This window comes from Podarcis gaigeae, assembly GCF_964106915.1.
Source record: "Podarcis gaigeae genome assembly, chromosome: 8".
NCBI classification, from domain to species: domain Eukaryota; kingdom Metazoa; phylum Chordata; class Lepidosauria; order Squamata; family Lacertidae; genus Podarcis; species Podarcis gaigeae.
In genome coordinates this window covers 29,142,703-29,169,892 of record NC_139684.1, presented here as the reverse complement: position 1 = coordinate 29,169,892, position 27,190 = coordinate 29,142,703, and the positions used below count along the sequence as shown (strand labels likewise).

General features: G+C 43.3%; 1 protein-coding gene and 1 pseudogene across 5 annotated transcripts in view; one reads left to right on the top strand and one right to left on the bottom strand.

The window, feature by feature from the left end:
• Nucleotides 1-6,483: 6,483 nt before the first annotated feature.
• CEP89 (centrosomal protein 89) overlaps nucleotides 6,484-27,190 on the bottom strand; it is a 51,530-nt gene continuing 30,823 nt past the window's right edge. The window contains exons 19-20 of the mRNA XM_083752036.1: nucleotides 15,553-15,722; nucleotides 6,484-7,963 (exon numbers count right to left, since the gene is read on the bottom strand). Coding sequence (XP_083608162.1) covers nucleotides 7,723-7,963; nucleotides 15,553-15,722 — 411 coding nt within the window. The 3' untranslated portion in view covers nucleotides 6,484-7,722. The remainder of the gene's footprint in view (nucleotides 7,964-15,552; nucleotides 15,723-27,190) is intronic.
• Nucleotides 14,988-26,892, top strand: LOC310849776 (E3 ubiquitin-protein ligase RNF182 pseudogene; annotated as a pseudogene). 4 transcript variants are annotated; one of them, XR_014568720.1, is made up of 3 exons: nucleotides 14,988-15,300; nucleotides 21,258-21,333; nucleotides 23,965-26,892. The product of XR_014568720.1 is annotated as an E3 ubiquitin-protein ligase RNF182 pseudogene (transcript). The 4 variants fall into 4 exon arrangements; XR_014568722.1 differs by lacking the exon at nucleotides 14,988-15,300 and adding an exon at nucleotides 15,729-15,866; XR_014568721.1 differs by lacking the exons at nucleotides 14,988-15,300; nucleotides 21,258-21,333 and adding an exon at nucleotides 15,729-15,866.

Genomic DNA, 27,190 nt, shown 5'->3' with positions numbered 1-27,190 from the left:
ATTGGATCATGAGCACAAAACATTTTGCAAGAAATGGGCCTGATACCACAACATTATCCAGCTGGACCACAGAACAAGAATGGTTTTGAAGGCCCTAAGTGAGCACCAAGGAGGGAAGGCTGTATTGTCAAAAGATCTCTCACCTGTTCATCCTCATGTGAACCTGGCAATAGCTGGACCGTAAGCAGGATCTCCCAATATCCTAAATCTCGGTGGAGAAAACAAACATAATCCTTACTGTCTACAAAACCTCCATAAACTAGAGTGAATTTATGTTCAAGATGGTTAACTAAACAAGGTGAAGAGGTGGGAGTTCCAGGCAGTGGTTAGCTGAACTATTCTGTTTAACAGGTGATCATCATCTCAAAGCCCAGCACACAGGATGCTGTAGGTGCCACCAGTCAGTTTATCCGGGGTAGGTGGGCCTGCAAATCCCTTTTTAGACTAGTCACTCCTTTACCTGCCACACACCTAGCATGATTAATATTGGATGTCATTCTCTGAGTGTGCCTCTCTATGTAGCCAAAATAGCATGACCCATGCATGAAGGGGAGGTATTATCAGTTTGGGAGGAGCCCCAAAGTTTGCAGAGATTTGTAGGCAAGTTTGGAGGTGGTGGTGGAAATCTCTTAAAAAACCCCAATGAGGACTGAGCACGCTTAGGGGCTACTGAATGCTGAGTGCCTTATGGGGTGGCAGGAGACATAGAAGACGAGGGGAATGGAACTGAGTACGATCGTACCTTGGTTCTCGAACAGAATGACCGCTCCCCGCTTAAAACGGGGGGCGCCCTTTGCGTGGACGCGCACAGCCCTAGATCTGGAGCGGCCCCATCAGCATAGGCTTGGCTTTGCCTTCCCTCAGGTGGGATACCTGGAGGTCTCCGCCTACCTCAGTCAGTTGTCCAATCCCACCTGGGGGAAGCGTTGCCAAGGAGACCAGGCCAGGTAGGGGGAGGGATTACCTGCCCACACAATAGAGGGAGGATCATACCTGGGAAACCTCACTTGGCTCCAGAGCTTCTCCCACCCTACCCACCCTCAGTTAATGTCTTCTTTTGCAGGTTAACTTTTCTTCGTAGGTTTTGCAGGTTAACTTTTCTTCACAGGTATGCGGGCGCTGCTACGATAAGGTGGTCGCTGTTAAAGGGCCGGAAAGGAATTCCCCTGCATTGGCAGGTTTTGCCTTTCCCGTAGCAAAAACTTTGGCAGTGTCAGCCCTTGGGCGGAATCCTTTAGCCTATCTTCCTCTTTGCGGCGGCGATAGCAGGGTTCCCCGTTAAAGGGGTTTCTGAAGGGAGGCTTTGACCATACGCTGAAAGATCATCATTGCTCTCCCCTGCGGCGGCGGCGTAACGGGGGCGGCTATCTCTGCTTGAACATATGTTCTCCAGAGCCGGCCCATCCCCCCACACACACACTGGATAACCCTGAAGCTCCCTAGGTCCCCGGCTGGGGACTGGGGAGGGAGAACGCCCAATGCCTGAGCCAAGGTCTACCCACATTTGAAATTTAATAAAGTTGTGGCCAATTTAATCCCATAGCACGTTGTCTTGAGTCGTTATTCCACATGACGGGGGGGACGACCGCGCAGGATCTGGGGACTCCGCCTGTCCACGCAATGTGTTTCAGTTATCCATTCGACTCCCGGAACCGTTCAAAAACCAAGGTGTGGCCAAGGAGTGTCCTGCAGCCAATAGGAAGCCATGGAAGCCACGCTGGATGTTCAGCTTCCGAAAATTGTTCAAAAACCGGAACACTCACTTCCAGTTTTTGATAGTTTAGGAGCCGAAACATGTGAGTTCCAAGGCGTTCAGCAACCTTGCTGTATTAAGCGATGGCTGGCTGGCACTCTGAGCAAAAGCATTGCAGTTTTTTGTTACAGGTCCCGCTGCAGGTGCAAAATGCCAGGCTCTGAGGCCTGAACTAAAAGGCAACTGGACTGTGAAGAACATAAGAAGCAACAACAACAAAAAAGGGGGGCAGAGCTGTCTTTCTGTTTTGAGAGCTGGAACAAAGACACTTGGATTGGTGCGTGCAATTTGTGGTACGTGTCTGTATACTGAATAAATACCTAATTTCTGTTTCTTGTGGTAAACTACCATGGGAGACATGACGGATAAAAGCCAGCCTCTGACTGCAGTAAATGAAAGATCTGACTGCTCCAGTCCCACAGGATGAGAATGCCTGGCTTAGACGGTGTCTCATCTCTGTGTGTGTGATGTGTAGCTCATTAAATCTGTGGCAGATGCAGCCTTAATGGAAAATCGACTTTTTTAAAGCTATCAAGTGGAGAGAAAAGGAGCAAGGTTACTTTTCTTCATAAGCTGCAGGGGCTTCCCAGCAGAAATATCCTCTAATCATTAATTCCACTTGCCTAATTAACTTTGTTTTACATCTTGAGCTGTAGTGAAGATGTTGGCAGTTGCTCTTTATCATGATTCATCTTTAATCTCAAGTGGTGTCAGTGACTCTGAGATTTTCTTTGCTCTTTAAAGTCCAATTAACCACTTGAACAAATCAGTAGTTTAAGCGCATACAGCACTGCAAATCTACTGGGGCTTTTTCATACATTTGTATTGATTTCAGTACAACTGAAGGACTAGCAGGCTCACCACTCAGTATTACATGCCTTTAATATTCATTGTTCTCTCTGAGGACACGGCCTGACAATAACAGCTATGCAACGTCCCATCCTTTAAAATAAAACAATGCTTTATTGCTACAAATTTAATGCTTGGGGGGGGGGGGGATACATATGTGACAAACAAGCAAAGGCCTTGATAGTACACAGCCAAGGTAATACAGTACTTATAAAATTGAACATTTATCCAAATGTTGACATATAAAAAACAATTAAAAAGTGGTTAGGAGAGAGGGGGGCTGCAAGTTTAAAGGCAGAAAGCCAAACCATTAATTCCTTTTGGCATCTTGCTATGATTCAAGTGCATAAATTTCTATAGCCTGAAATGCACACTTGTATGTACATACACTCTCCCACTCAATATTACAAGTCTCTATTTTATCCTAATGGATAAAATGTGCAGCCATTGTCAAAGACCTAAATGAAACAAGAACCCACAGCATTATTTATTTGGTTACTACACATTGGCACATGTGTGGGAAGAGCTTAAGGCCATTTGGGCTTCATCTTAAACACACTCATGTCAGAGTTAAGACCAATTGAAATCAACAGGGCTTATTACTGAGTAGCCATGCATAGGATTGTGCTGTCAATGCTGCGAACTATCAATTTTTGTGTGACAGATGTTAAGGCAGTATTCACAAGAAATATGAAGATGTTCTGAAAACGGTGCCCTGGCTTCACAACTTTTTGCAGCAAGGAGTTAACCAGATGAGGTGCTGGCATGTGGGCTAATGATTTAGTGTTAACACTCTCTTACAAGGTGCTCCATATAAAACATGATTAGAAGGGAACACACAAGCCAGATATAAGAGCAAACTATGGTGTGCAGAAAAGAGGAAGCAGGTACCTGAACCAGCATGCACAGTAAGGAGACAGAACGTGAACACAAGCACCAATGGATGTACACCATTTATAGGGGTGGTATTTAACGAAGTTAAATAGTCCCACTGAAAATTAACATGTATGTGTAAGGCACAGTTAAACATCTGTTTATGGTCTGCTGGAAAATTAGGGATTGAGTTCTCAAAGACGGCAGCAAGCTCCAAGATGCCTGTGAGAACGACCAGGCAAAAAGCCCAAGAATCAAACTAAACTCTTGGGAAATGATGCTCCGTCCCATTCGACCAATGTAAGACCACAGCCAATGCCATTGGATCATACATCATACTGAGTGCTGATTTAAAAATGCTTTAGGGGTGACAATTATCCAAAAGTGAAATACAGTGGTACCTCGGGTTAAGAACTTAATTTGTACTGTAGATCCGTTCTTAACCTGAAACTGTTCTTAACCTGAGGTACCACTTTAGCTAATGGGGCCTCCCACTGCCGCCACGCCATTTCTGTTCTCATCCTGAAGCAAAGTTCTTCACCCGAGGTACTATTTCTGGGTTAGTGGAGTATGTAACCTGAAGTGTCTGTAACCTGAAGCGTCTGTAACCCGAGGTACCACTGTATAAGATTTGGGGGGGGGGGGGGAGAAAGGCTGTAACTTCAGAAATTGAAGGTTGTGCTGTCTGTCCGGGGGTGGGGGGCGAGATCCAAAAGCAGCTGTTGTTTCAAGAGCTTTTATTAGAACCAACTAAAATATAACTAGGACTAGGTGATTAGCAAGATGGGTTTCTTTTTAAAAAAAACCTCTCTCTCCCTGGTTCTAGGATAACTCTCCAGATAATACTGCTGTTTTAGGATATCATAGTTCGGGACCTTTCATATAAAACCATTCAAATGTATACATAAAAGCCAAACTCTGAGTTCTATGTTGGCTGTGTAGTGGCCTGTTTTTGTAAGAATGAAGGACAAATGCTTTAGACTAATTAAAAGGCTTCTAAATAAGCAAAATCTAGTTTAATTATTGAAATTATATTGTTCACTAACCTCTGTCTTAAGGAGGATGGTTGCATATGAAATTGATCATTTGTCAGGGCAAAACACCTGGCCGGACCTTCCTGCACAATTTGAAGTTTGGCAGCATCAATTATTGTCTTCTAAGACCCGAAGGTAGAGTTAGGAATCTCCAGACTGTCTCATTCCTTTTCATTCCCTTTCCTCTTCTTGGATGTGTTTGTTACCTTACCAACTACCCAAGAGACCAATAATGTTGTGTACATCTAGTAGATGTTTCCAGGATTAGTCAGTACTTTAGGTTTTGCTACATAAACTGTTAGGGCTGCGGGTGGCACTGTGGTCTAAACCACTGAGTCTTGGGCTTGCCGATCAAAAGGTCGGCGGTTCGAATCCCCGTGACGGGGTGAGCTCCCGCTGCTCGGGCCCAGCTCCTGCCAACCTAGCAGTTCGAAAGCACGCCAAAAAGTGCAAGTAGATTAATAGGTACTGCTCCGGTGGGAAGGTAAACGGTGTTTCCATGCACTGCTCTTGTGTCAGTGTTCTGTTGCGCCAGAAATGGCGCGTGCTGGCCACATGACCCGGAAAAACTGTCTGCGGAGTGGACAAACACCGGTTCCCTCGGCCTGTAAAGCGAGATGAGCACCGCAACCCCAGAGTTGTTCGTGACTGGAATTAACTGTCAGAGGTCCCTTTACCTTTACCTAAACTGTTACACCTGTGCACAGATGTAGTCAACAGAGGGGCCATCAAAGCTTTCAATGTCCATTGGTAGCTAACAGACCTAACTAAACATTACACACAAACCCCGATGGTATTTCCCCTCTAAAAAGAAAAAGGAGCTTTGGTAAGGGGTGATTTGCAGCACAGAAGGAAAGTGTTTTTGTATGTACTTAACTCTTCTCTGTCCATTGCTTCTCTGCTTCAAATTACCCTATCCAACCTCCTTCTCACCTCATGAGGTTCCCCAAACATTTGCAAGGATACAAAACCATTTCCCCTGCCACTTCTCTCTCTCTCTCTCTCTCTCTCTCTCTCTCTCTCGTTTTATTATCTTTATAACTTACATTTATACTAAAGGAACTAATCTTTGCAAATAAAAATGCTTGATTATAGGCAATATACCATGTAACCGAAAATCTCTAAACAATCTCCTAAACAGTAGTGGATTGATAAAATCTGGAAAAAAAAATAATATGTATGAACCCACTCAGCAAGCAAAGAATTCCAATTTTTAAAATGATGTACTGGTCCCAAGTTTGTCTTTCCTTTATTGAAGCCCTTCAAGCTTCTGACCACAACTACTTATGCACATAATTTCTCTGATGTATCAGGCATTACAAGTTGCACATTCAAAACCTCAACAGTGATTCTTTCATCAAGGTTGGGTTTACTATAACTGTCTCACAAGCTCTTCCATGATATGCTAAGGTCGGGATGGGCAACTTGTGGCCCTCCAGATGTTGATGGAGTCAAACTCCCATCAGTCCCAGCCGACAGAATCAGTGGTCCCAATGAGGGAGTTGGGACTCCAACAACATACAGGTTCCCCATCCCTGTATTAAGGACCCTTAGAGAGTTTCATTGTGAGAACATTCTTGTTAATTCTTTTCTCCTAATTATTGATTGTGTGATGTTTAGGTTTTTATTTCAAAAGAAAATTTCATATAGAAAAGAAAAAAGACATCGCAAGCCAAGTCTCCCACTTTGTCTCCAGCTGTACTGAGAGACGGCCTCGCACTACTAGAAATTCGGTTAAGCTCTTTGATAAAAGGATTAGGTGTTAAAATGGGTGAGTCACTCTCTTTTCCTTTTGTCCCTACCTTTATATAAGCTTGGCTAAATCAGGCCCAGGCCGGCAATAATGGCTCCCAATTCCAAATTTAGTGCAAACAGCTCTAAGCAGCAGCTTGGCCTGCATTATGGTTTACTTTGGTTTGAATAGCTAGATGGCTTATTGGCAAAAAGGCTGATTTCAAGTTTCTATTTAAAAACAAACAAAAAATAAACGTTGCAGCTTATAGCAGTGTGACCAGTATTTAAAAACACAAATTCTGTGAACATAAAACAACGCAAATTTTAAAAAGAATTTGCATTCTTTTATTTCAGCTGCATGGCTTTTTCAGGATATAGAGATCTTTTTAATTATTATTATTATTCGGTCACAAACTGAGAAGAAAGTAGTGGAAATGAGATATATTGGGCTGCTTGCATTTGGTGAATTATAGTGCGCTGTAATTTCTGGTGGGGGGAGGCAGCGGTCTTGCTGCTGCAAGTGCAAACAGACCAGAGAGATCAGTGGAGGCAACACAAGAACAGTGATGTTCTTGCTACTTAGCACATCTCCCACAGAGGACTTATCCCTCCCATTTCCTTTTAACTGTTAACATCACTGGCAATGCAATACTAAGCATGGTCACTTGGAAGCATGTCAGTCTGTACTCAGCGAGGCTTATTTCCAAGGCAGGGTTCATAGTATTGGAGCCTGGGAGAAAAAGTCCCCAACGTTCCAATAAAGATAGCGGATAACATTTAAGCTGTAGGAATATCTGCCCCATCCTCATAATTAGGAGCCCCACGGGAACACATTTTCCTTTCTTAGGGTGTTTCCAGATGAACACCTCCCTCCTTAGATGACTCAGTCATTTGATCTTCCACTGTGAGGTACACATGAAATTGCACTGACTTTCCACGTGGCAAAGGATACCACACTTTTTGTGTATGAACATCCTGTTAGGAGGCATGATATTGTTGCATGTGCAGGGAAGAGGGTACGATTCACCTAACCATCACCAACCTAAGAAACTCTGCCCCCCATAATTCTTTTAAAAATCATGCTTCTGTCTCTGCCTAATGACATCATAATGTGGGTGCTTTAAAAAACTTAAATGCACAAGCAGTACCAATTCCACCACGAACTCCCATCTGCAAGCACTTTTAGTATCTAGCAGAAAGTGTCAAAATGTGTTTGGTACTTTTTTAATTTTTGCAACTGTTAAGAGCTAGAAACATTTGGATTTTGAAGAATCTACCGGCCATATTTCTATGGTACAATGCAAATCCCTGCCATGGTGATTTCTAAAAGACCCAAATAGTACCAAAGGGAATATCAGCTTCTTTTGAAAGATCAACTTGAATACAATGCCGACTGTATTCTGATTAAACTGCTTTGGTCTTCATGTTTGTTTCTTTCAGACCTATTCTCCTCTGAACAAGGAAGGAGTGTCTGTGTTCTTAACATGCAGGTTCCAGTTGACTCTGAGTTTTCGCAGGCAAGAGAAGCTCCACATCACAGTAGCTAAAACCGTACCCAGCCAGCAGGTCTTTCTGAGAAATGTCAGCTAAATCTGATTCATAAGCTTTGACAGGACTCTGTGTGTTCCTCTTCTCTAGAGATTTATGCAAGAGTTCCTTCATCCTCCTGTTTTCTTTGGTGGTTGATTCCCAAATTATTTCAAGTTCACTTTCCACTTCCCTAGGAAGAAAAATGAAAATGGATTTGCAAGTTTCAGATGCTTCGCCTTTTTTGAGAGTATTTTTAAGGTGAACTACCCGGCCAGTACAGAAAGAACAATTAAATTTATTTTTGTACCTGGAATGTTGTCTAGAGAACACCATGTGCACAGAACAGAAAGAGTAATCAGAGGATCTCTGGCATATAATTCAATCAAATGTACTTGTTTAACCAGTATTTATGGGTGTCTAGTTCTGAAAGCATCAGAAAAGGTAACCCTAATATCCTGGGCCCCTTATTGGTGATGTCATGGTTCAAAACAGGACTACAAATTCTCCCCTAAGGCTGTTGTGGGTAGATCTGGCTGCCTGAGTCACACACAGTAGATTGGGACAGAGGATATTTTCAGTTTCAGCCATTTTCACACTGCATTGTCCTTTCCACTACTTTAGGCTCCTCCAATGTTGTGCTGCGAAAGTCCCCTGCCAAAAATCTTGGACACCTGTGGCCAGTCAGAGTGGACAATGGTCTGGCTCAATATAAGGCTGCTTCAGATGTCTGAACTATTTCATAGCTGCTTTATATTGTTGATGAAAAGCCTCTTTGCTACAAAATACTGAGATGGAGTCTTGTTTAGATAAGGTTAAGCTCAGTTTGAGGATGGCAGTGCCCCCTGTAAGAGTGCTGGGGCTATTCAGATGGCCCACCCTCGTGGATGGATGGAACTGGATGTGCTCCTAAATGCGCTAGGGGATTTTCCAATGGAGAAAGTGGTAGATCACCTGTATAATTTGTATGTAAAAGCATTATGACACCAGTGGCTGCATTTTCAATCCCTTTCCTAACAATACCTAGCATGGGATTTGCCCTTTTATTTATGACACATTTTGTCAGCCACTGCCTTGAATATCTCCTCTTACCCTTAATATTTTCTCATCCTACTGCTGAACATTCACAGCTTTATTTTTAACCTGTTAAACTCAAAGGAATTTAGGACTGTTTTCCAATTGGAAATAACTGGTATCCGCAGTGGTACCTCATAGCATATTTCTGCAAATTTCATTGTGTTTCACACTTTGTACTGATTTTTTTCCCTGTGAAATACGTAACGGAAGTTGTGAATGTGGCTGAAGGGTGAGATATAGGGTCAAAAGCAACCGGTCAAAACAATCCTATTTCCTGTGAAGGTTTTCTAGGTCATATTGCATTTCTTTTGACAGGAATCCCATCAGAGGGAGCTCAGCATGTGGCAATTTTTAGGGGTTGGTCTGGTCTCAAGAGTATTGCAATAATGTCCTTTGCAAGAACAACAAAAATCATCAACAACAGAAAATCTGAATCACAATAATAACATACACCTATATGCTGCTCCCATAACTGAATACAGCCCATGAAACCTCGAAGAGGTACTTTTTTGCTGCAGAGCTTAGTAGACTCCTCTCTGTTCTGGTGCCATGGTGGCCAGTCAATTTAGAGATAGTCATGTCAACAAATGAGGAATGACAGCCTTTATTTGTATCTCAAAAAGCCGCTCCACTTCAAAGTATATTCCTTAATCAATCAGGGCAGGATCGAGAACCTGTTACGTGATTTGGTGCCATCTCCCTTCCTACTGGCACCTGCACTTCCTGTGATTTTATCAGATCTAATTTTTAGTGGATCATCTTATGGTTAAAGAGAAAACATGTTCAATGCTCTTTTGGTCTTCAAATCTGTCTCTGCTCCATAAATCATTCAAGCAAACTTTCCCGCAAAGCAGTCAGAAATCTGCTTATGTCCTTTCCCAGCTTGTAAATCTTGCATTCGCTTGTCCTGGTTCAACCTCTTGGCCAAGGAATGTCCTAAGAGGGTAAGAGGGACCCATTTCAGCCTGTCTACCTTGTGGTTTTTGACATCATGATAAAGGGAGGAAGATGGCAGAAAAGTTATGCAAATTAAGTATACAATTTATTCTGAGCACAGATTTTTAAGTTTTCTTGGCAAAAAAAAGGTCTACACAAGCTGCACCACTGTTGCATTTGCTCCATGTCCTGCTCAAGCTCTACATGTCAGAAACCAAATATACTATCAAGAGCTTCACAGGACAGAGCTGTGTATTACTGTCATGCTGATCCAAACCACCTTGAGGTTTTTTCTACAATCAAGTGGCATATACATTTTTTGAAATAAATAATGAATGTTAATTTTGTTGGGCTATAGGTTAGAACACATTTATTTCATTTAGGAAGGTATTTGTATTCCTCAATTTCTGTTCTACTGGGGGAACCTCCAAGGCATCTAACAACACTTTTCTTTTTATCAAATATTTTACATAAATACGCGCGCGTGCACACACAGTAATAAAAATATTTTACTATGTTTTTATATATGCTGAAAGCATATATAAGTATCTAATGAAATCAGAACAGCATAAAATATGAATCTCAAAAGAAAGCAAAAATTAAGTGTCCTATACCAATGTCCTGGAGTGCTGACATGCCATCAAAGGAGGAGACATCCACACCTTTTAGTATAAGGAATTCCAGGGTTGCACACTGGGGAACACCCACCCAGGAGGGGACAAGGTCAAGGGGTGGGGCACTGGCAGGAATACCAGGTTCGCTCCCCCAGTACATTTGCTTCACACCTAACTCCCTGCTGCCTTGCCTGCCCTTCCTGTTAAGTAACAGTGACCCACCTGCCAAGAAGCTGGGTGGGACACAGAGAAAAGGTTTCTCCTCAAAGGTCTCAAACTGTATATGGTTTTAAAGATGATAACCAATATTTCCCATCAAGCTTGGAAGTGGATTGGAAGCCAATTCTTCTGGGTGCAGGGCTGAGCACACATGATCAAAAAGGACAGCTCCAGTTAGGATGCCTTCCCTGCCATATTTTGAACCAGCTGCAGCTTTCAAAAGGCAGCCCCACAAAGGGTGTGCTAAAGCAGGAGACCAATCTGGCTGTGACTAAGGCAGGTGGGCCAGTGGCCAGAGCTGGCTTCTCCAGGAAGCAGTGCAGACCAAACTGAGTAAGAACACTGCTGGCCACAGTAGCCACCTGATGATAATCCAGGAGGGACACTGGATCCAGGAAATCTCTATGAACTTGATTCTTCAAAGGGAGTGCAACCCAATTCCAAACACACCTGCCTTTGCTTTTCTGTTGGCCAAAGCACTTCCATCTTGAATTGAGTCTCAGTTTATTCTCCCACAGCCACCCCTTTCCTGATCTTAGGCACTGGTTCAGTCATTAAGTGGGCATTTGTATTGCCATTTAGGAAAGGAAGCAAATAAGGCTTCTTTGAGGGAGAACTTTATCAAATATGGTGATGTATGGAGCTGTGAAATTTTACGTAACTCGAAGGATGAGCCTAAAAGTCTAAAAGCTTCCCTCACCGAGGCCCCCAAAATTTGATGTTTATTTCAAAGCTGCTTAGCACAGCTGGTTTTTCTTTTTGTTTTAGTCTTTCTACTGCATTTGCAGCGATGACTGCAAAAGGCTGCTCTTTTCCTCACTCATTACATGTGTACTGAGCAAAACACAAATGCTGCGCCCGATGGAGTGAAGGGCAAATGGGGGAGGCAGAGCAGGCAAGGAAGAAGGGGAGGGGGAGAAGAGACATGAATCGAGTTTTCCCAGGTCCAAAACCATGCTATCACTCAGGATTTAAGGTGCTATTTCCCCCTTATTTTTTTTTACAGAATAAATGAGATTGAATGATCATGCTGTAGCATTTCTCAGATTGCTTCACTGCAAGTGGAGACAAAATGAGATTCCCCTAGTAGAAGCTCAAAACAAGAATGCCAGCTTTCAGGTTAAGGAGTGTCTTTCTAGCCTGGTGTCTTCAAACAAAATATCCTCTCCCCCTGCCCCACGTGCTCTTTGGAATAGAAAAGACACAGTCGTGTGCCTTAGGGATTCTTGAGTCTGCTTACACAAAGTGATATTCTGGAGAGTTGCTATAAAGCAAAAAATAATATCCTCAACATCCAAAAGTAAAAACTGCCTCCTGAGCATTTCAAGGGTTCCTGCTAAAGCTCACTGTCTTTCAGCTTTTTGGGAACCCACCTTTCAGTGTCAACCTCTGACCTGCAAATGATTAGCTGTCATTTCTGCATTGCAGGAAGTTGGGAGTCCCTTCCAACTCTACCATTCAATGATTCTAAGTTCAGCCTCTCTAGGCTTTTGTACTCCATGACTTCACCTGCCATTGTTTCCCAAAGAAGTCCTGGTATTACATATAAAAGAAAGGAAATACTGCAAAACTCCCTCTGTAAAGTGGGTGATTCATATTGAAAACTGGATGGTTGGCCTCATCAGTTGTCGTGGCAAAATCTTACGCACAACACTTTAAGGGTTTTAATAAAATAAACATGCCATTCACACAGCCTATTACTTTCAGTTGGGTATAGCGCTGAGATTAAATGTGTCAGTGAAATTTCTATCTACTGGGAACAATTTTGCAGGCCACAAATTTTCTCCTTGAGCGGCGCTGGTGGAAATGAATCTGTATCAGGACATTATTTGCCCAGCACTGCCGATTCTGGTTGCCAAGCTACAGAAGATTAGTGACAAGAAGCCCACCCCTAAGTCCTTGGTCTGCTTTTCTTCTGACCGGGGTGGGGGGTAGAGTGGGAGGAGGAGGAGGAGGAGGAGGAGGAGGAGGAGGAGGAGGAGGAGAGAGATCCAGAACAACCTTTCAAATGACAGCTTTATTCAGGGACTGGCTGCACTACAAGACAAAATTATATTTACTCCTTAAAGCGCTTCCGGATTTTGAGAGAACTGAAAGCAGAATGCAACCAGAAGGGAAGGAATCTGGCTAAACTAAAGGAGCTCAGCATTCAGGAAGAGTAGGGAAAACATATGCAAAGCATTTCAGCTTCCTGAACTGTAACATTGCTTGTCTGCATAGCTAAGCTGACACCCCATGGTCACTGGCCAGAATGATTAACCCAGCTATACATCTGTCCCATCCAATCCAGATGTTTGTTAAAACTGGCCTAGAATAAGAGAGACATCACAGCAGGAAAGCATCTCTTTGAGGGCAAGGCAAAAGCTGCATTTGCCTTTCACCAGCTACAAGCACTGCTCATCTTCCAGAATGTCAGTAAAAACTTTCTGACAGTAAGAGCTGTTCGACAGACTCCCTCGGGGGGTGGACTCTCCTTCCTTGGAGGTTTTTAAGCAGAGGTTGGATGGCCACCTGTCATGTATGATTTAGCTGAGATACCTGCATTGCAGGGGGTTGGACTAGATGGCCCTCGGGGTCTCTTCCAACTCTACAATTATACGATTCAATGATTCTAAGACTTGGCAACCAACTGCAAAACACTCAGCAACTCTGCTGCTGTTGGTGACAATAACAAGGGACAAAGTGCTGCTGTTTAGAACTACTTCCCGCAATTGCATTTTCCTCTGCTGCAGTGGACTGCTAAATCAAAGTGTGGGCAATTATTTTAGCTTTATGGAGTTGTATCCAACTGACTAAAAGCAGCCCCACTGAAGTAAAGAGATCCAAGTGAGTCATGTCCATTCATTTCAATGCGTCTCCTCTGAGCAGAACGAGTACTGGATACAACCCATTGTGATGGCAGTGCTTCATAAAGCTTGGACTAGTATATTAATAGCCTTTGCTGTTTGAGGTGGGAAGCGTGAGGGGTGGGTAGGTGTGACAGGTAAGAGAAGAGAAATGGTTCTAAGGAGTTGACATGTCTAACACTGCTCTAAGGGGCTGACATGTTGGGGAATGCCAGGACTAGAGATAAAAGTGAGGATTATTTTATTAATGTATTTATTATTTACAATTATACCCCACCTTTAGTCCAAGGAGCTCAAGGTGGTTTACAAAATTCCCCCCCCCTTCCCTTTATCCTCATAACAACCATGGGAGGCTGAGAAGCAAGGACTGGCCCCAAGGCTTCATGGCCAAGTGAGGGATTTGAACCCTCCCAGGTCCAGCACTCTAACTGCTATACCACACTGCCTCTCACACTGGTGGACAGGTGTCCTCCCCTCCTAGATACATACATATTGTCAAGCTGTATGAAGCAACACAGGCTATATGCACAATAGAAAGTTTATGTTAGATCAAAAGTATGGTTTGGAACGTGGCGGCAGCAGGACCTTCCCTTCCACACACCTGAACCACAGGGAAACCTGGCTGTATTCACCACATCTTTAGCTCTCCAGATATGCAAGCAGTCCCAGGTTAGAGTATCTGGTCCCGTAGCATTGTTTGATGCTAAGCTGGTGCTTACAAAACACATTTATTCAATCATTTATATGCTACCTTTCAGCCTTCAAAGGGACTCCTAAAGTGGCGTAGGTCATTATTAAAAGGAAATGTTTTTTAAAGCAAAAGAAGAAGCACGGTCAGCCTGGAAGTTATTCCCAAGAGGAAGTTTTCCTTGCACCCTTTCTAAATAGACAGCTTGTTGGAGGATGCCGTGTGGATTTCCTGCCTACGGAAGCAATCCTGTGCCCAAGAAGCTGCTGTAAAGTTACACTAGATCCAAGCCCTGTTCAGCAGCAGGCTTTTGCAGATAGAACTCAATTGCACAATGGCAAATTTAGCTGCACAACAAACCCACTTTAAAAAAGAAGACTTTTTAACAGCAAGGAAAGTGATAGTTAACAACCAATTGATGAGGAGTCCTATGTCCTCTAAAGAAACAAATGAGGATGAGTGCTCAGTAAAGAGAGTTGTATAACCTCCGTCCAAGCTTTCTGCAATCTAGAGGTGCCCTAAGACATGTCGGGTGTGAATTGATGCACCAGTCACTGCAGCACGGGGACTATGCACAGAGAGCACATACACACTTTGCCGAAAATAATCAGAAGTTTTCTGACCACACTACTTATCCTCTACTGGGAGTTGATAACTGACACAGATGGCATACAGCTTGAGTTCCAGGCTGGATTATTTTATCTCACAGTGGCTGAGATGATCTGCAAAATAACTGCCTAATTATCTGTCTCCTGTGTTGTTTCAGGAACCATTTCTGAAGCCTTCCTATCACTAACACGAGAAGTAAGAAGCAGTACTCCATATAGGTTTCTCTCGACACGGAGAATCATTTTCCAGCCAAGACCTATTCAACTGTTTACTCCCCTTTTTGGTGATTAGAAACCTCCAGATCCACGAAATATTCATTTTGCCAAGTGCTCTTAACTGACTGCCCTCATTTCCTGTCTGTCAGAAAAATGTCAGCCTGGGACTTCATCAGTCCTCACTGGAAGACGTTATTAAATCAATGAGCATGTGACCAGTGATTCACTTTGGAGAGAATTATTGAAAGCTCTATTCAAGCCAATAGCTTCTGTGTGTTTGCTTTCCTTCAGCAAAAGGCAGTACAGCTGCCAGGAGGATTTTTAAGGTTGGCTGTCGGAGCTAGCAGGCAACGATTTCCTTCAAGGATTTGTAGGTCGGGGGCTCAGAGAGGGAGAAGGAGGGAGAGGAGGATGGGGAAGCTGACAGAGTCAGTTGAGAGGAGGAGATTTTCAACCCAGCAGCTAGGCAGGGAAGTGAATACAGCCAGAGCACGCCAGAGGGGGCTCTTAGGCAGAGCATGTCCTGCTCCTTTACCAGTCGGGGCTAATGGGTTTGTTTAAGGCTTTGGCTGCCTTACCTTTTCTGCTGCAGCGCTTCGTCGAGGGTTTCCTGCTTCTCTTGCAGCAGCCGCTGGAGGTGCCTCATCTCACGCTGGTACTGAGCAGCCTTCCCGGCAAATTCCTTCTCTTGCTCCGATGCTTTGAGGCTGATGTCTCCGAGCTTTCCGGCAGCCGTCTTTTTATACACCTGTGAGAGTTGGAGCAGAGCCCAGTTAGAATCAGCGCCGGGGTTGCAAGCCAGCTGACGGGAACTCAACTGGCGGGAAGATGGTTTTCTCCCACAGGGGCTTCATCCTGAAACCAGGGGTGCTTTGTTCAAAGAACAAATCGGGTAGGTTGGAAATGACCTGATCCTTCCTTCAAGCATTTCTACTGCATGCACTTTCTACAGCATACAGCAAAAGATAGGTCTACTGTGCTATTTTAATGCCTCCCTTTGGAGAAAGGTCTTTATAAAACAGGTCTTAAATCCAAATATGTTTGACTCATCAGGAAGCCAAGTTGGACTTTAAGCACATGTTGCTTATAGACAAGTTTAATAATTTGGTTTTAATTGTCAGCGTATCACTGTAAGTCTGGGAAGAGATGCTACTGGGTGGCATGTATGTTCATTAATCCTTTCATCTTGGAAAAACAAGTCAGCTGCCTTATAATTGCTTTGGGCGCCTTGAAGCTGTGTATCCTTTCACTGAAGCACTGGAATGCAACACGTTTCTCCCTGCTTTTGCTGAGAAAATGCATTGTTTAGAAAAGCAAGGAATTATTTAGAAAGCATTAGTTCTTTTTTGAAACAGTGAATTTTACTTCTGAATCGCAAAATGGCTAAGAATGCAAAAAGCAATGCTAAGTGAACGTGAAGGAGGAAAAAATATTTCATCTTAGATAAAAAGTTTCATTCTGATTATTACTTTACACGAAACCTCTTATCCGCCTATATGTAAAAGGTCTCAGCTTTGTGGATACCTTAACCTTTTCTTCTGGACAAGCCTGGTGATAATGCTACCCAATTTCAGATTTATTAGTGTGAAGATCAAAACTACACCCTTGCCTCAGGTCTTCATGGTCTGAAAATTTATCCAGCAGACTTGGAAAAGCACCGTTTCCAATTCAAGTCTTTGTACTAATAGTCATGTCTAAAAGTAGAGCAGGAATTAAAAGGAAAACAAGTTGCCCAGGGAAAGAATTAAGCTAGGGTGATGTAGGAGTCCATCCTATAAAAATTCAAGCATGTTCAATTGCATCAATATTTAAATGGATGGAAATGGTATATGGAAGCTTTTCTTTTACCACAAACAGGGTGCAGTTCTGCAGAGGAACCCAACTTGTTGTCTCCAGATGTTGCTGTACTACAACTCCCACCATCCCTGACCACTAGCCACGTTGTTGGGACTGATGGGATTTGGAGTCCAACAGCACCTGAAGGGACATTGGCTGTCCTGCAGAGTTGAGCACTGGGTGCTTGCCTGTCGGATGAACTCAGAAAACTGTCACCTGAGATTTTAGGAAGACTGAACTTTATGGGAGGGACCACAGCTCGGTGTAGAGCACATGCACTGTATCTGCAGGAGGTCTCAGGTTCAAGCTCTGGACCCCCCAGCTTCAAAACACAGGGAAGCAGGCAGTAGAAAAGGCTTCTGCCTGAGACTCTAGAGAGTTGTTGCCAGTCAGAGTAGGCAGTACTGGACTAGATAGGTGAGAAGCAGGGCCTGGTAACTGACAGCTCCCTGTGTTCTTACTTAATGGCAGTAAACATTTGGAAATCAGGTTGTGACTCTGAACCAGTTGCCACATTTTATAGCAAAAAAAAAAGTTTGAATTTTTACATATAAATTCTTCCATTTATTTTTAACTCATCCATTCTGAATGCAACGAACAACAAACTTACCTGCCCGATGGATATGTTTTGGTTATAGTTTACACTGCAGTTGTATTGTTTTATTGGTTTGGTTTTTTTTAGTGTGTTTTCTTTCTTTATTACTTTATCGGCTGCCAATCTTACGCTGTGTCAGTTTGCTTCTTTGAAGTGTATAATAGGGTTTTGACAGCTGTGATTTTTTTCTTTTTTTTAATGGTATAAAGGGCGGGGGGAGAAAAGGCACAAATGAAGAAATAAAAAGAGAGAAGAACCCGAAAGGTGCACTAAAATATAGTTTATCCAGTCCAGCAAATTTCACTTCCAATCTTCCCTCAAGGGAACTGGTAAAACCCTACATATTTGCTATGTGTTCTACTGCAAAATGATTCCCGTCCATATAATTTGTTTATTCCTATTATCATTACATTTATATCTTGCTTTTGCTTCAAGGACCTGAAGTGGTTTCCCCCCTTCCCCATTTTACCATTGCTACAATCCTGTGAGGTAGGTTAAGCTAAGAGGCAGTGGCCAGAACAACCCAATAAAATTCATGGATAAGTGGGGATTTGAACCCTCATCTTCCATGTCCTAGTCCAAAACTCTAACCACTACACCACGCTGTAGGTAATCCTATAGGTAACTGATCTCCCCTTCCCAATGTAAAATTCTATGAAACAGAACAAAGCTTTTATCTCTTGGCTTAGGTTTCTCTTGCAGGCGAGAATGGAACTGAAGAAAACAAGGAATACAGCCATTTTTACTACATCTACATATGGTCTTGACATTTTAAATATTGATGCATTTATCTAAATAGGGATCCCACTTTCTTCAAGTGCTCCCTAGGCTGAGGCTCTTTGGAGTCTTCCATCCCCCTCAGTTATGTTGTCTTTATAAAGCAGCAACAGCTCTAGAACTTTTAAAGGGGGAAAATGGATAAGCATGGGGAGTTTTGTCTAAAACTGTATGTACAACTGGAGAACTCCAAAGCACAGAATTCTGAACAGGGGAACTGCTTCAATCATACCTCTGGATCAGGTGGTTGCCTGGGTTCCTCCCCCCAGACCCGCTTTCAACTGTCAAGCTTGGTAAATATACCTAGACCTTCACAGAATTGAAAGGTGCATCACAAGTGAAAGCAGGATGGCACTACCTAATGGAAACCTGTTATATTGGGAGTGGGGTGGGAGGTTGAATCATGCTCCATTTTATCACCTAGACACAAGCAGCTGCCTAAAATCCTCAAAACCAGAAATATAAACGAAATTGTACCTGGCCATTTCCCACATAAGAGCAAAACTTGGAAACAATGAAAAGAAAAAGCTACAAGCAGTGACATGCAAACTTCAAAGAGAGGTTGCCATATTAATCAGTAGTAGCAAAAGCAGGAAAGAGACTAATCCATTTTTAATGGAATAATTTTCCATTGAGTAGAATCTAGCGCCGCCACCTTTATTGGTATGCTACTTTGCTGCAATGGTGTTCAAGGTGGCTCACGGTACACCAAATGAATAATAATAAATATATATATGGGAAAAAAATCCTATTGGTCTTCAAGGTCCCACAACATCTTTGATGCTTTTACCAGTGAAGTGGATTATTTGCTCTTCTTGAGTGGTATAGAAGAAAGGGAACATCCAGAGCTTCCCAAGAAAGATGTCTTCTGTTCCTTTTAAAATACTAAACTCACTGAGAAACAAAATAACTTGCTAACTATAATTGCAGACAGGTTCATTTTGTTTTCTCTGTGTTAAGATTGCTCAAGTGTAGGCAATTTGTCCATGGGGAAGGGATTATCGGAGGAAGGTATTAGAACTGGAGATGGTCTCTTCTGACAAACTGAACACAAAGGGGACTGGAAGATAAGGGAGAAGGCATTCTTCTTTCAGATAATTAGGAACGTGACAGCAGAAGACTTTAAAAGGTCAATACCTGCAGTCTGAATTGTGCCTGGAAACTGACTGGTAATAAATGCAGTTGTTTCAAGACTAGCGTAGTATGAGACCTCAGTCTTGGAAGGTATTCCGGCTGCTGCATTTTGGACCACCTGAAGTTTATGGAAAGTCTTCAAGAAAGTGTCACAGAGCATACTGCAGCAAATTAATTGAGAGGTCACCGTGGCATCTTCTTGACCGTTCAGCAAGGCACACCTCCCTCATCCAAATCTAGATCTGAGGGATATAGCCTTCAGCCAAGGCCCCCAAAGTGCAAACATGAAGGTGGTACATAGCAGGGGGGGAAAGGCCAGGTTCCTAGCATTTCAGGCAGCATGACTTAATGCCATTCATTTCAATGGGTCTATTCTGAATAGAACAAGATGGGATAGACTAGTTCTACCCAATCCAGACCATCGGTCTTAATACTGCTTGCCAATCTCAGAGGCTGATGCTGCATAGCTCTGTTGCCTTTTGTGCCTGATGAGGACTTTGGGGTCTGTACACACCTTGTGGTTCCCAGTTTAAATCCAGGAGATCTCTGATAAGAACTTTGCATTTGGTACTCTGTGTGGTGTGTGCGCACACACATGTGCATCTGTGGTGGGGGTTATAGTCATAAAGGAAAAGTAGCAGGTAGGTAAAGGACTCAGCACCTTCCTCATGCCTATTGCTTCTTCCTGTGCATCGCACCCTCAGGATGCCACTCTGATTTCTTCCATATGTTTTTAAACTGCTCTTCAGCCAATAAGTCTCCTAGGGAGGCTTACATAAAACCAAGGAAAGCACTAAAAATGTGTGTCAATAAACACAACAGCGCCAAGCAAGTCACTGCTACTATGAAGAGCACCATGGCTACGAACTAAGTCATTGCTTTTAAGTTCAGCATGAAGCTCACAGAGTTTCAGAGTTGGAAGGGTCCCAAAGGGTCATCTAATTCAACTCCCCCTGCAATGCATTTTGGAAAATGACCATCCAAGCAGAATACTACACAAGGTAGTATTAAGCACAAGACGGTACTTGTAGTGGTTGCTAGACTGGTTTACACTTGTCCCTGGAAATGGTGCCTTCCCCTGCCCAACACTGTGAGGAGGATGCAATGAACTAGGTATGGGGCTGTTTAAGTGCACCACTGGCCTTGCCCCCAGTTCAAAAGGTCTTTTCAGGCAACACATCAGACTTTTTCTAAGTAATGATGAAAACATTTTCCTAAACTCTCCTGCCATTTCCCCCACTACTCCTCCATGCCTCTCCAAGGAATGTCTTATGACATTGCTTTAAAAGAACAAAACAAAAAACCTCTTGTTATAATTAACACAGGCCGGTTTGTCAACCTGAACATTTCGTCTGCTTGCGACGGCTGTCTGTTCCTTTCATGTTTCATGTCTGCAACAGGAAAGGGACAAAATGAATTAGAGCATGCACAAGGGTCAGAGAGGGAGTGGGTGAGAGAGAATATTTGTTGGGAGGAATAGGGGAATAATTCCTGAGCATACCTGATTTAGGTCGGGGGCTTCAGTGAGCAGAGGAGGCCCAGCTCTAGCATATTACTTATCTAGAAGCATTTCAGTCTGTTTTTTGGCCTGGTCTTGGTTGGTCTAACGGAAGACCCACACCAGAAGGTGGACAGGGAAAGTCCAGCCCTCTTAATCAGCAGTGTTCAACATCACCCATCATAGCATCCTTCTGGAGCTGTCTTGCTGGGATGGGACATCTAACTGCAGTGGTTTGAATTGTTCCTGAAGGGCCAATCTCAGAAGGCGGTGCTGGGAGACTGCTGCTCCACCCATTGGTCTTTAACTTGTAGGTGACTGCAAGAGTCTCCTATGCTATTTGGCGTCTACATGAATCACTGGGTGAGGTTGTCCAGAGAGGAGGAGGATACAGTCAGTATGCTAGTGACGCACAATTCTCTTTCCTTTCCATCTAAACCCAGGGTGGCTGAGGTTCTGACCCAGTACCTGAAATCAGCGATGAATTGGATGTAGGTGAGCAAACTGAAATTAATCCAGGTAAGACAGAGATGGGAGAAGAGCTGATCTAAGTGTAGTGCCTAATTTGGATGGAGTTGCAACCCCACCCCAACCCAGTTAAGGATCAGGTTTGTTGAGTAATTTAGGCTAGTACCCTAGCTATGCCCTATTATGATGGACAAGACCTGGCAGCTGATCACACAAACCAAGATTGGGGGGGGGGGGGCTGGTTTTGAAAGAAGTCAACTTGTCTTCTTCATCGCAGTTCCTACATTGGAGGGAGTCAGCTTAGGCCAACCCTACAACTCTATGACGGCTTATTTTTCAACTTCCAATGAAAAACTTGTTATTTTCAGGGTGCTCTTGAGTTAAGCAAGAATGGAATAACATTCTGAGATGTTTGTTGGTTATCTTTCATTATATGAGATTACTTTCTTGTCCTCTGTCTTCTTGAATATTTGGTTTGGGCTTTTTTGTAAAGCTCAGCAGTAGCAACCACCACAACCACCAAACAATGTGTTTTAATATTGTTGAAGGCCTCCTTGGGGAGTCCCTGAGGGAAAGAGAGACTGAAAACAAATATTTTACCTAATTAACTGCTTACTTTGTTGACATGGAATTCAATCTACTTAAAAAGCATTCCCACCCGCCATCCAGGTGAATATGTGAAAGTATTTCACAGCAGACAGAGAGAATTTGGTAACTGAGGGACTTAATGCCTGCTATTTACACTCTTATGAATGCTTTCCAAGGAGCAATGGTTAAAGAGAAATTGTGTTTGGACATGCTGCTATCATAACTATTTTTTGGAAGAATCACGTGCAAATGCACTCTCTCTCTTTCTAATGTTAGAGCCTGCTCTGCTCCACCATCTTTGTGAAAGAGTGTGCAGGGTGGACCCACCAGAGAATAAGTCAGAAACCGAGACAGAGACCATTTAGCAGACTTGATGGTTAAGATAAAGATGCAAATGAAACTGTCTCCTAATAAAAATGCCGTTGTTGTTGTTATTGTTGGTGTTGTTGTCCTTGCCTGTTCCCATTAAAATTCCATCACTGCTGCATGGCAACGTGAGGGTGATGAGCCAAGACTGAGCCAGCTTTGCTTATTACAAAATGTGAACAGAAACAAATCCTCTTTTCAGGCAAAACAGACAAAACTGTGAAATGTACTGTCGCACTTATTTACCCATCAAATCCTTAAGAATTTCACAACCACACATTCTTATTAATCAAAGAAATGCCATGGGATACCTATATTCAATGGTGTTGTTTTCCCCCTAAAGGTTAAGTAATACCTTTGCTGAGTAACTTCAAATGCACAGCACCACCAAATGAGCTACTATTAAGTTTCCCTCCCTCTGTAAGCTCAGAAACAGAGTGCAACATTACAAGAGCATCCGTGCATGATAAGAAGATTCGTCTCCAATGCAAATCAAACTCTAAATGCTTGTCAGGGTTGGTTGTAGCAACTGTTATACAAGTTTCTGAGTTACATCCTCAACTGAAAGCCAAACGTTTTCCAGCCAACTTGCTTCTTTCCCATGTTAAGCTGCAGTAACTAAATATTCCAGATGAGTAATTGCTCCTTAATGTTAACAGATCAACCGTATGTAAGTTTGCACAGAAGCACTACTGAATTTAATGAGACTTACGCCCAATAGCACACAGGATCTGAGTGTAGTGCAGACACTTTTTCCCACAGGTGCCATCCCAAGGCAGTTCAGAAAAGGAATTAGAGAAGGGAAAGAGGGAGAACTAATCTTTGAGAGGGGCAGTAAATTTAGAGCAGAGGAATGGGGGCTGCTGGGTATACTTGCCCCAGGCCTTGGAATCATATCTAGGCCCTGATGGGGAAGATGGCATGATGCAGTGGACAGAGTACTTCACTTGGAATGCAGACACATGGGTTCAAATCCTATAAGACCCCAAAGCTCAATGGGTAATATTGGGCTCCCTCAATTTAACTATGTGAGGTAGCTCTGTTCAGATATTCAAGAAAATGTCTAATACATTCTACAGTCTGTGGGGTGGTGAAGCAATTTCCTCTCGGATGGAAAGTAGGATATAAAACAAAACAAAACAGATTCAGTGGATATTTGGGGAAATTATACGAAACTGAAAACCAGAGACTCCTAATCAGAAGAGGTAATTACATTTAACTACTGCTACCAGTTTAACTTGTTACCGTACAGTCATACCTCGAGTTGAATGTGCTTTGGGTTGAACATGTTCAAGTTGCACTCCGCAGCAACCCAGAAGTAACGGAGTGCGTTACTACCAGGTTTCGCCGCTCACGCATGTGCAGACGGTCAAAATGACGTCACGCGCATATGCAAAAGCGGTGAAACGCAACTGCGCACGCGCAGACACGCTGTTGCGTCTTGTGTTCCGTTCGGGATGCGAACGGGACTCCGGAACGGACCCATTCGCATCCCGATGTACCACTGTATTTGCTTTTTTCTGTCGGTAAAGAATATACTCTATGATAGGCTTCCCCAACCTGATGCCCTCAAAATGGTTTGGACTACAGGTCCCAATAACTCCAACCAACATGGTCATATGTTGGGGATGATGGGAGTTTTTGACCAGGTTGGGAAAGGCTGCTCTAGGAACAACTACCAAAAGGGCATAATTTAAAGCTGAAACTCATTGCTATTATCTTTTACAGCCTGCCTAATTTAAAGATGAATCATTCTCAAACAGAGGGAGAAGAAAAAGTACCGAACGATGAGCTGGAATGCAAAATCTGTTACCAGAAGTTTAACGTCCAGAGCCGCAAACCCAAAATCTTGGACTGCCTTCACAGAGTGTGTGCGAAATGCCTGACAAAAATCCTCCACGTGGGAGATGGCTCCCATTGCATTTGCTGCCCCTTCTGCCGCCACAAGACAGAGCTGCAGGAAGAGGAAGTGGAGGGCCTTCCTGATGACGCAAATATCATGTCCAAGCTCATGACAAAAGACAAAACAGCATGGAGCTCGGACTGCAAAGAAGTTGTCTTGACGCCAAAGAACTTGGCTTCCTCCAGTCCTTCTCATGGGTCATCAAATTGTTTGGTGATTACCATCATGGAAGTACAGAGAGACTCCACAAGGACGCCAAGCCAGAACACCCTCTCGGATTACTACACAGATCACAGCCTTGACTCGGCATCTGTGAACTCTCACAGCCACCTGGATCAAGATCTCTTCTCTAAGCTCTGTAACCATGTCCCCAGAATACTGGTGTGGCTGCTTGGATTTTTCTATTTTGGTTCTTTGCCACTTGGAATCTATTTATTGGTGATTCAGAAAGTGACCCTTGGAATTGTCTGTGTCAGTCTTGTGCCATCCAGTCTAACTGTGTGTCTTGTGTATGGTTTCTGTCAATGCCTTTGCCAAGGAATGTGTGACTGTTCCTCTAGAAACTAACATTTTTTAAAACTGAATTTTGGATACTGGCACTATAGACCTTCAAATGTACAGGCTATTTAAAGCCTACTATGGATTTTTTCTTTTTTAAAAAAAAAATCAGTAGCCAAAAATGAGACATCTATATTTAGATGTTCCTAACATTCCATCCCACTCTCCCAATAGGTAGCCATACTTTAGTGTGACCAACGAACAAAACCCAGAGGGGTTAATGGCTTTGACAGAGTTCTCCAGGGCAAAGTTGTAGGATCCCATAAGGGATACATCTGATAGAAGGCAAAAATCTTTATCTCACTAGAGGCTATTTAGCTTCCCTCGCAATGTCCACAATCCTGACAGGGCCAAGCATCACTGAGAGGCCCCCAGGAGAATAGTGTCCCTCCCTACACCTCCTAGAGGTTGTGGAGGCAAAAGAGTATTCCACCCCCAGCACTTTTTCCACCCCAAAAGTCCAGCTTTTGAGGGAAAAGAGAGGAAGGTATTTCTTTTTTGCTTCCTCAGAGGCTGGAGACTAAATTTGGCTTATGAAAGAGGGGACAGCATTTGGAAGGAGAGATATGGCCTTGCTTCTTGTTCTGCTTTGACAAGCGCTTCAACAATGGAAAGGAAGCGGAGGAAGAGGAAAGTGAAGGAGAATAGCAGGACTGGGAAAGGACTGGCACTATCACGCTATCTCCCCTGTCAAACTAGATGATCCTGTAGCTAGGATGAAATAAAAATGCAGATCTGAAGAACAGACTAGGTGAAATGGTATTGCCAATCTATTCTTCAACCTGTCTAGAATTTGTGTATTTTGAGACAGGGATGCCAAATCAAAAATGATGGAACTAGGGTATGTATACTTATATAAAAGGCTATGAAGCTGGGATGGTCTGAAATGAGATCTGTTTTATTGCATGGATTCTCCTGTTCTGGAATAATGTTCCTTTACTTTAAACAGAGATTTGGCAACTTTTCTGCTAGAACATACTGTTACATTTTTATAAGCCATTGTAATTACCGGTACAAGTCGTAAATTATGCTTTATTTTCTGAGTGAAACTCTTGAGGGAAACTTTCCTAATTAAGGCAATGTCAAGCTTTTGGTCTTTGGTACCAGCAGCCTGTTACTTATTTTATGTGAAAGTAACCTCCACTAAGATCGGTGGGCATGATTCAGCAGTTGGAGGGCAAGCTTTAGACCCAAGGACCCAATGCTACCAGCAACTTAATCTGGCCCCCAGGAGCTGTGTACATCTGGAACGCCTCCTTCCTAAACCAGCAGCCTGTGAAGGGACCATGGAAGACTCTTAGCTGGGAACTCCAGACTAGGGTCTGCTGAAGCACACAGGTTTCTCCTGATGGAAATGCATGCAAGATCTGGGTGGGTGCAGGCTGCTGCTCAGGGCTGTCAACAGAAGTCAGCATGTTGCTGGCTTTATAGGAGAAAGACACAGCTAGCTGTGGCCTGGGGGCTTTGTAAAGGATGGGATAAGGAAACAGCAAACACCAGCACTGGGCCTCCTGAAACTGTGCACTTGTTATTTGGACCAAACAGTTACTGTACTACCAAGTTTCTCCACCACTATCCCAGCCTCCTCAAAACCTTCAGGACAGGACCTGCTGGATCTATGACTTCCATAAGGCTCACAACCTCATTCATATCTACCATCCCAAGATGCTCCTTTCTCCACAGAACAGAGGTGCAGGTATGCTACTGGATTGACCAATGCCTGGCATATGTAAGGACTGCATTAGGCAATGTGGTATGTACTTGGTAGCAAATAGGCTTTTAGCCAAGAAATAATCATAGCCGGTCATTAAGTTAGAGACCACTATTTTGTCAAACAAACAATCTGCCCACTTTTAACTCTGGCCCTGCCCATAACTTGGAAGGTTGGCCGCAAAAAATGTGGCCCTTAGGCTTGTGTATATGCCAAATAAAATACCCCTAAGGATTTGGGGGCACTAATATAAGAAAAAACAAATGAGCCAGCCATGATCACAATAAAATAGCTTCCTCTTTCACACCTTAGATAAAAGCTAACTTTTTTTAAGGTTTTCTTGACTTCTCAGCTTAAGGCAGTTTAATATACTGCAAACATTAGAAAACAATAAAAACTCAACAGTTCTGCAGCAACAGATAATTTAATAAAACAGTGAAACCATAACAACACAGCAGCAAGAGCATAATGTTGTTTTTAGCTGGACTACCTCATGCTGCAAGCTGCCTTGTGCTGGTAGGGAAAGGAGGACCAAAATCCCAATTGAATTTTAAATGTTCAAGAGGCTTCCAGCTGGTGCAGGCTGAACACCTGTAAGTGTAGCTGCCCCAAGGACAGGAGGAAGGAGAATGCTTTTCATCCTCTCTGCAAAAAGAGACACAAAGGGATCAAGTGAGCACTGCATGTGGTGGCACTCCAAAGCCTCAGGGCTCCTCCCAACTGTCTCATTTCCTGGAGCAAAGGCACATGAAGCCCAACCTGTCTGGCCTTGTGTTGGGAGA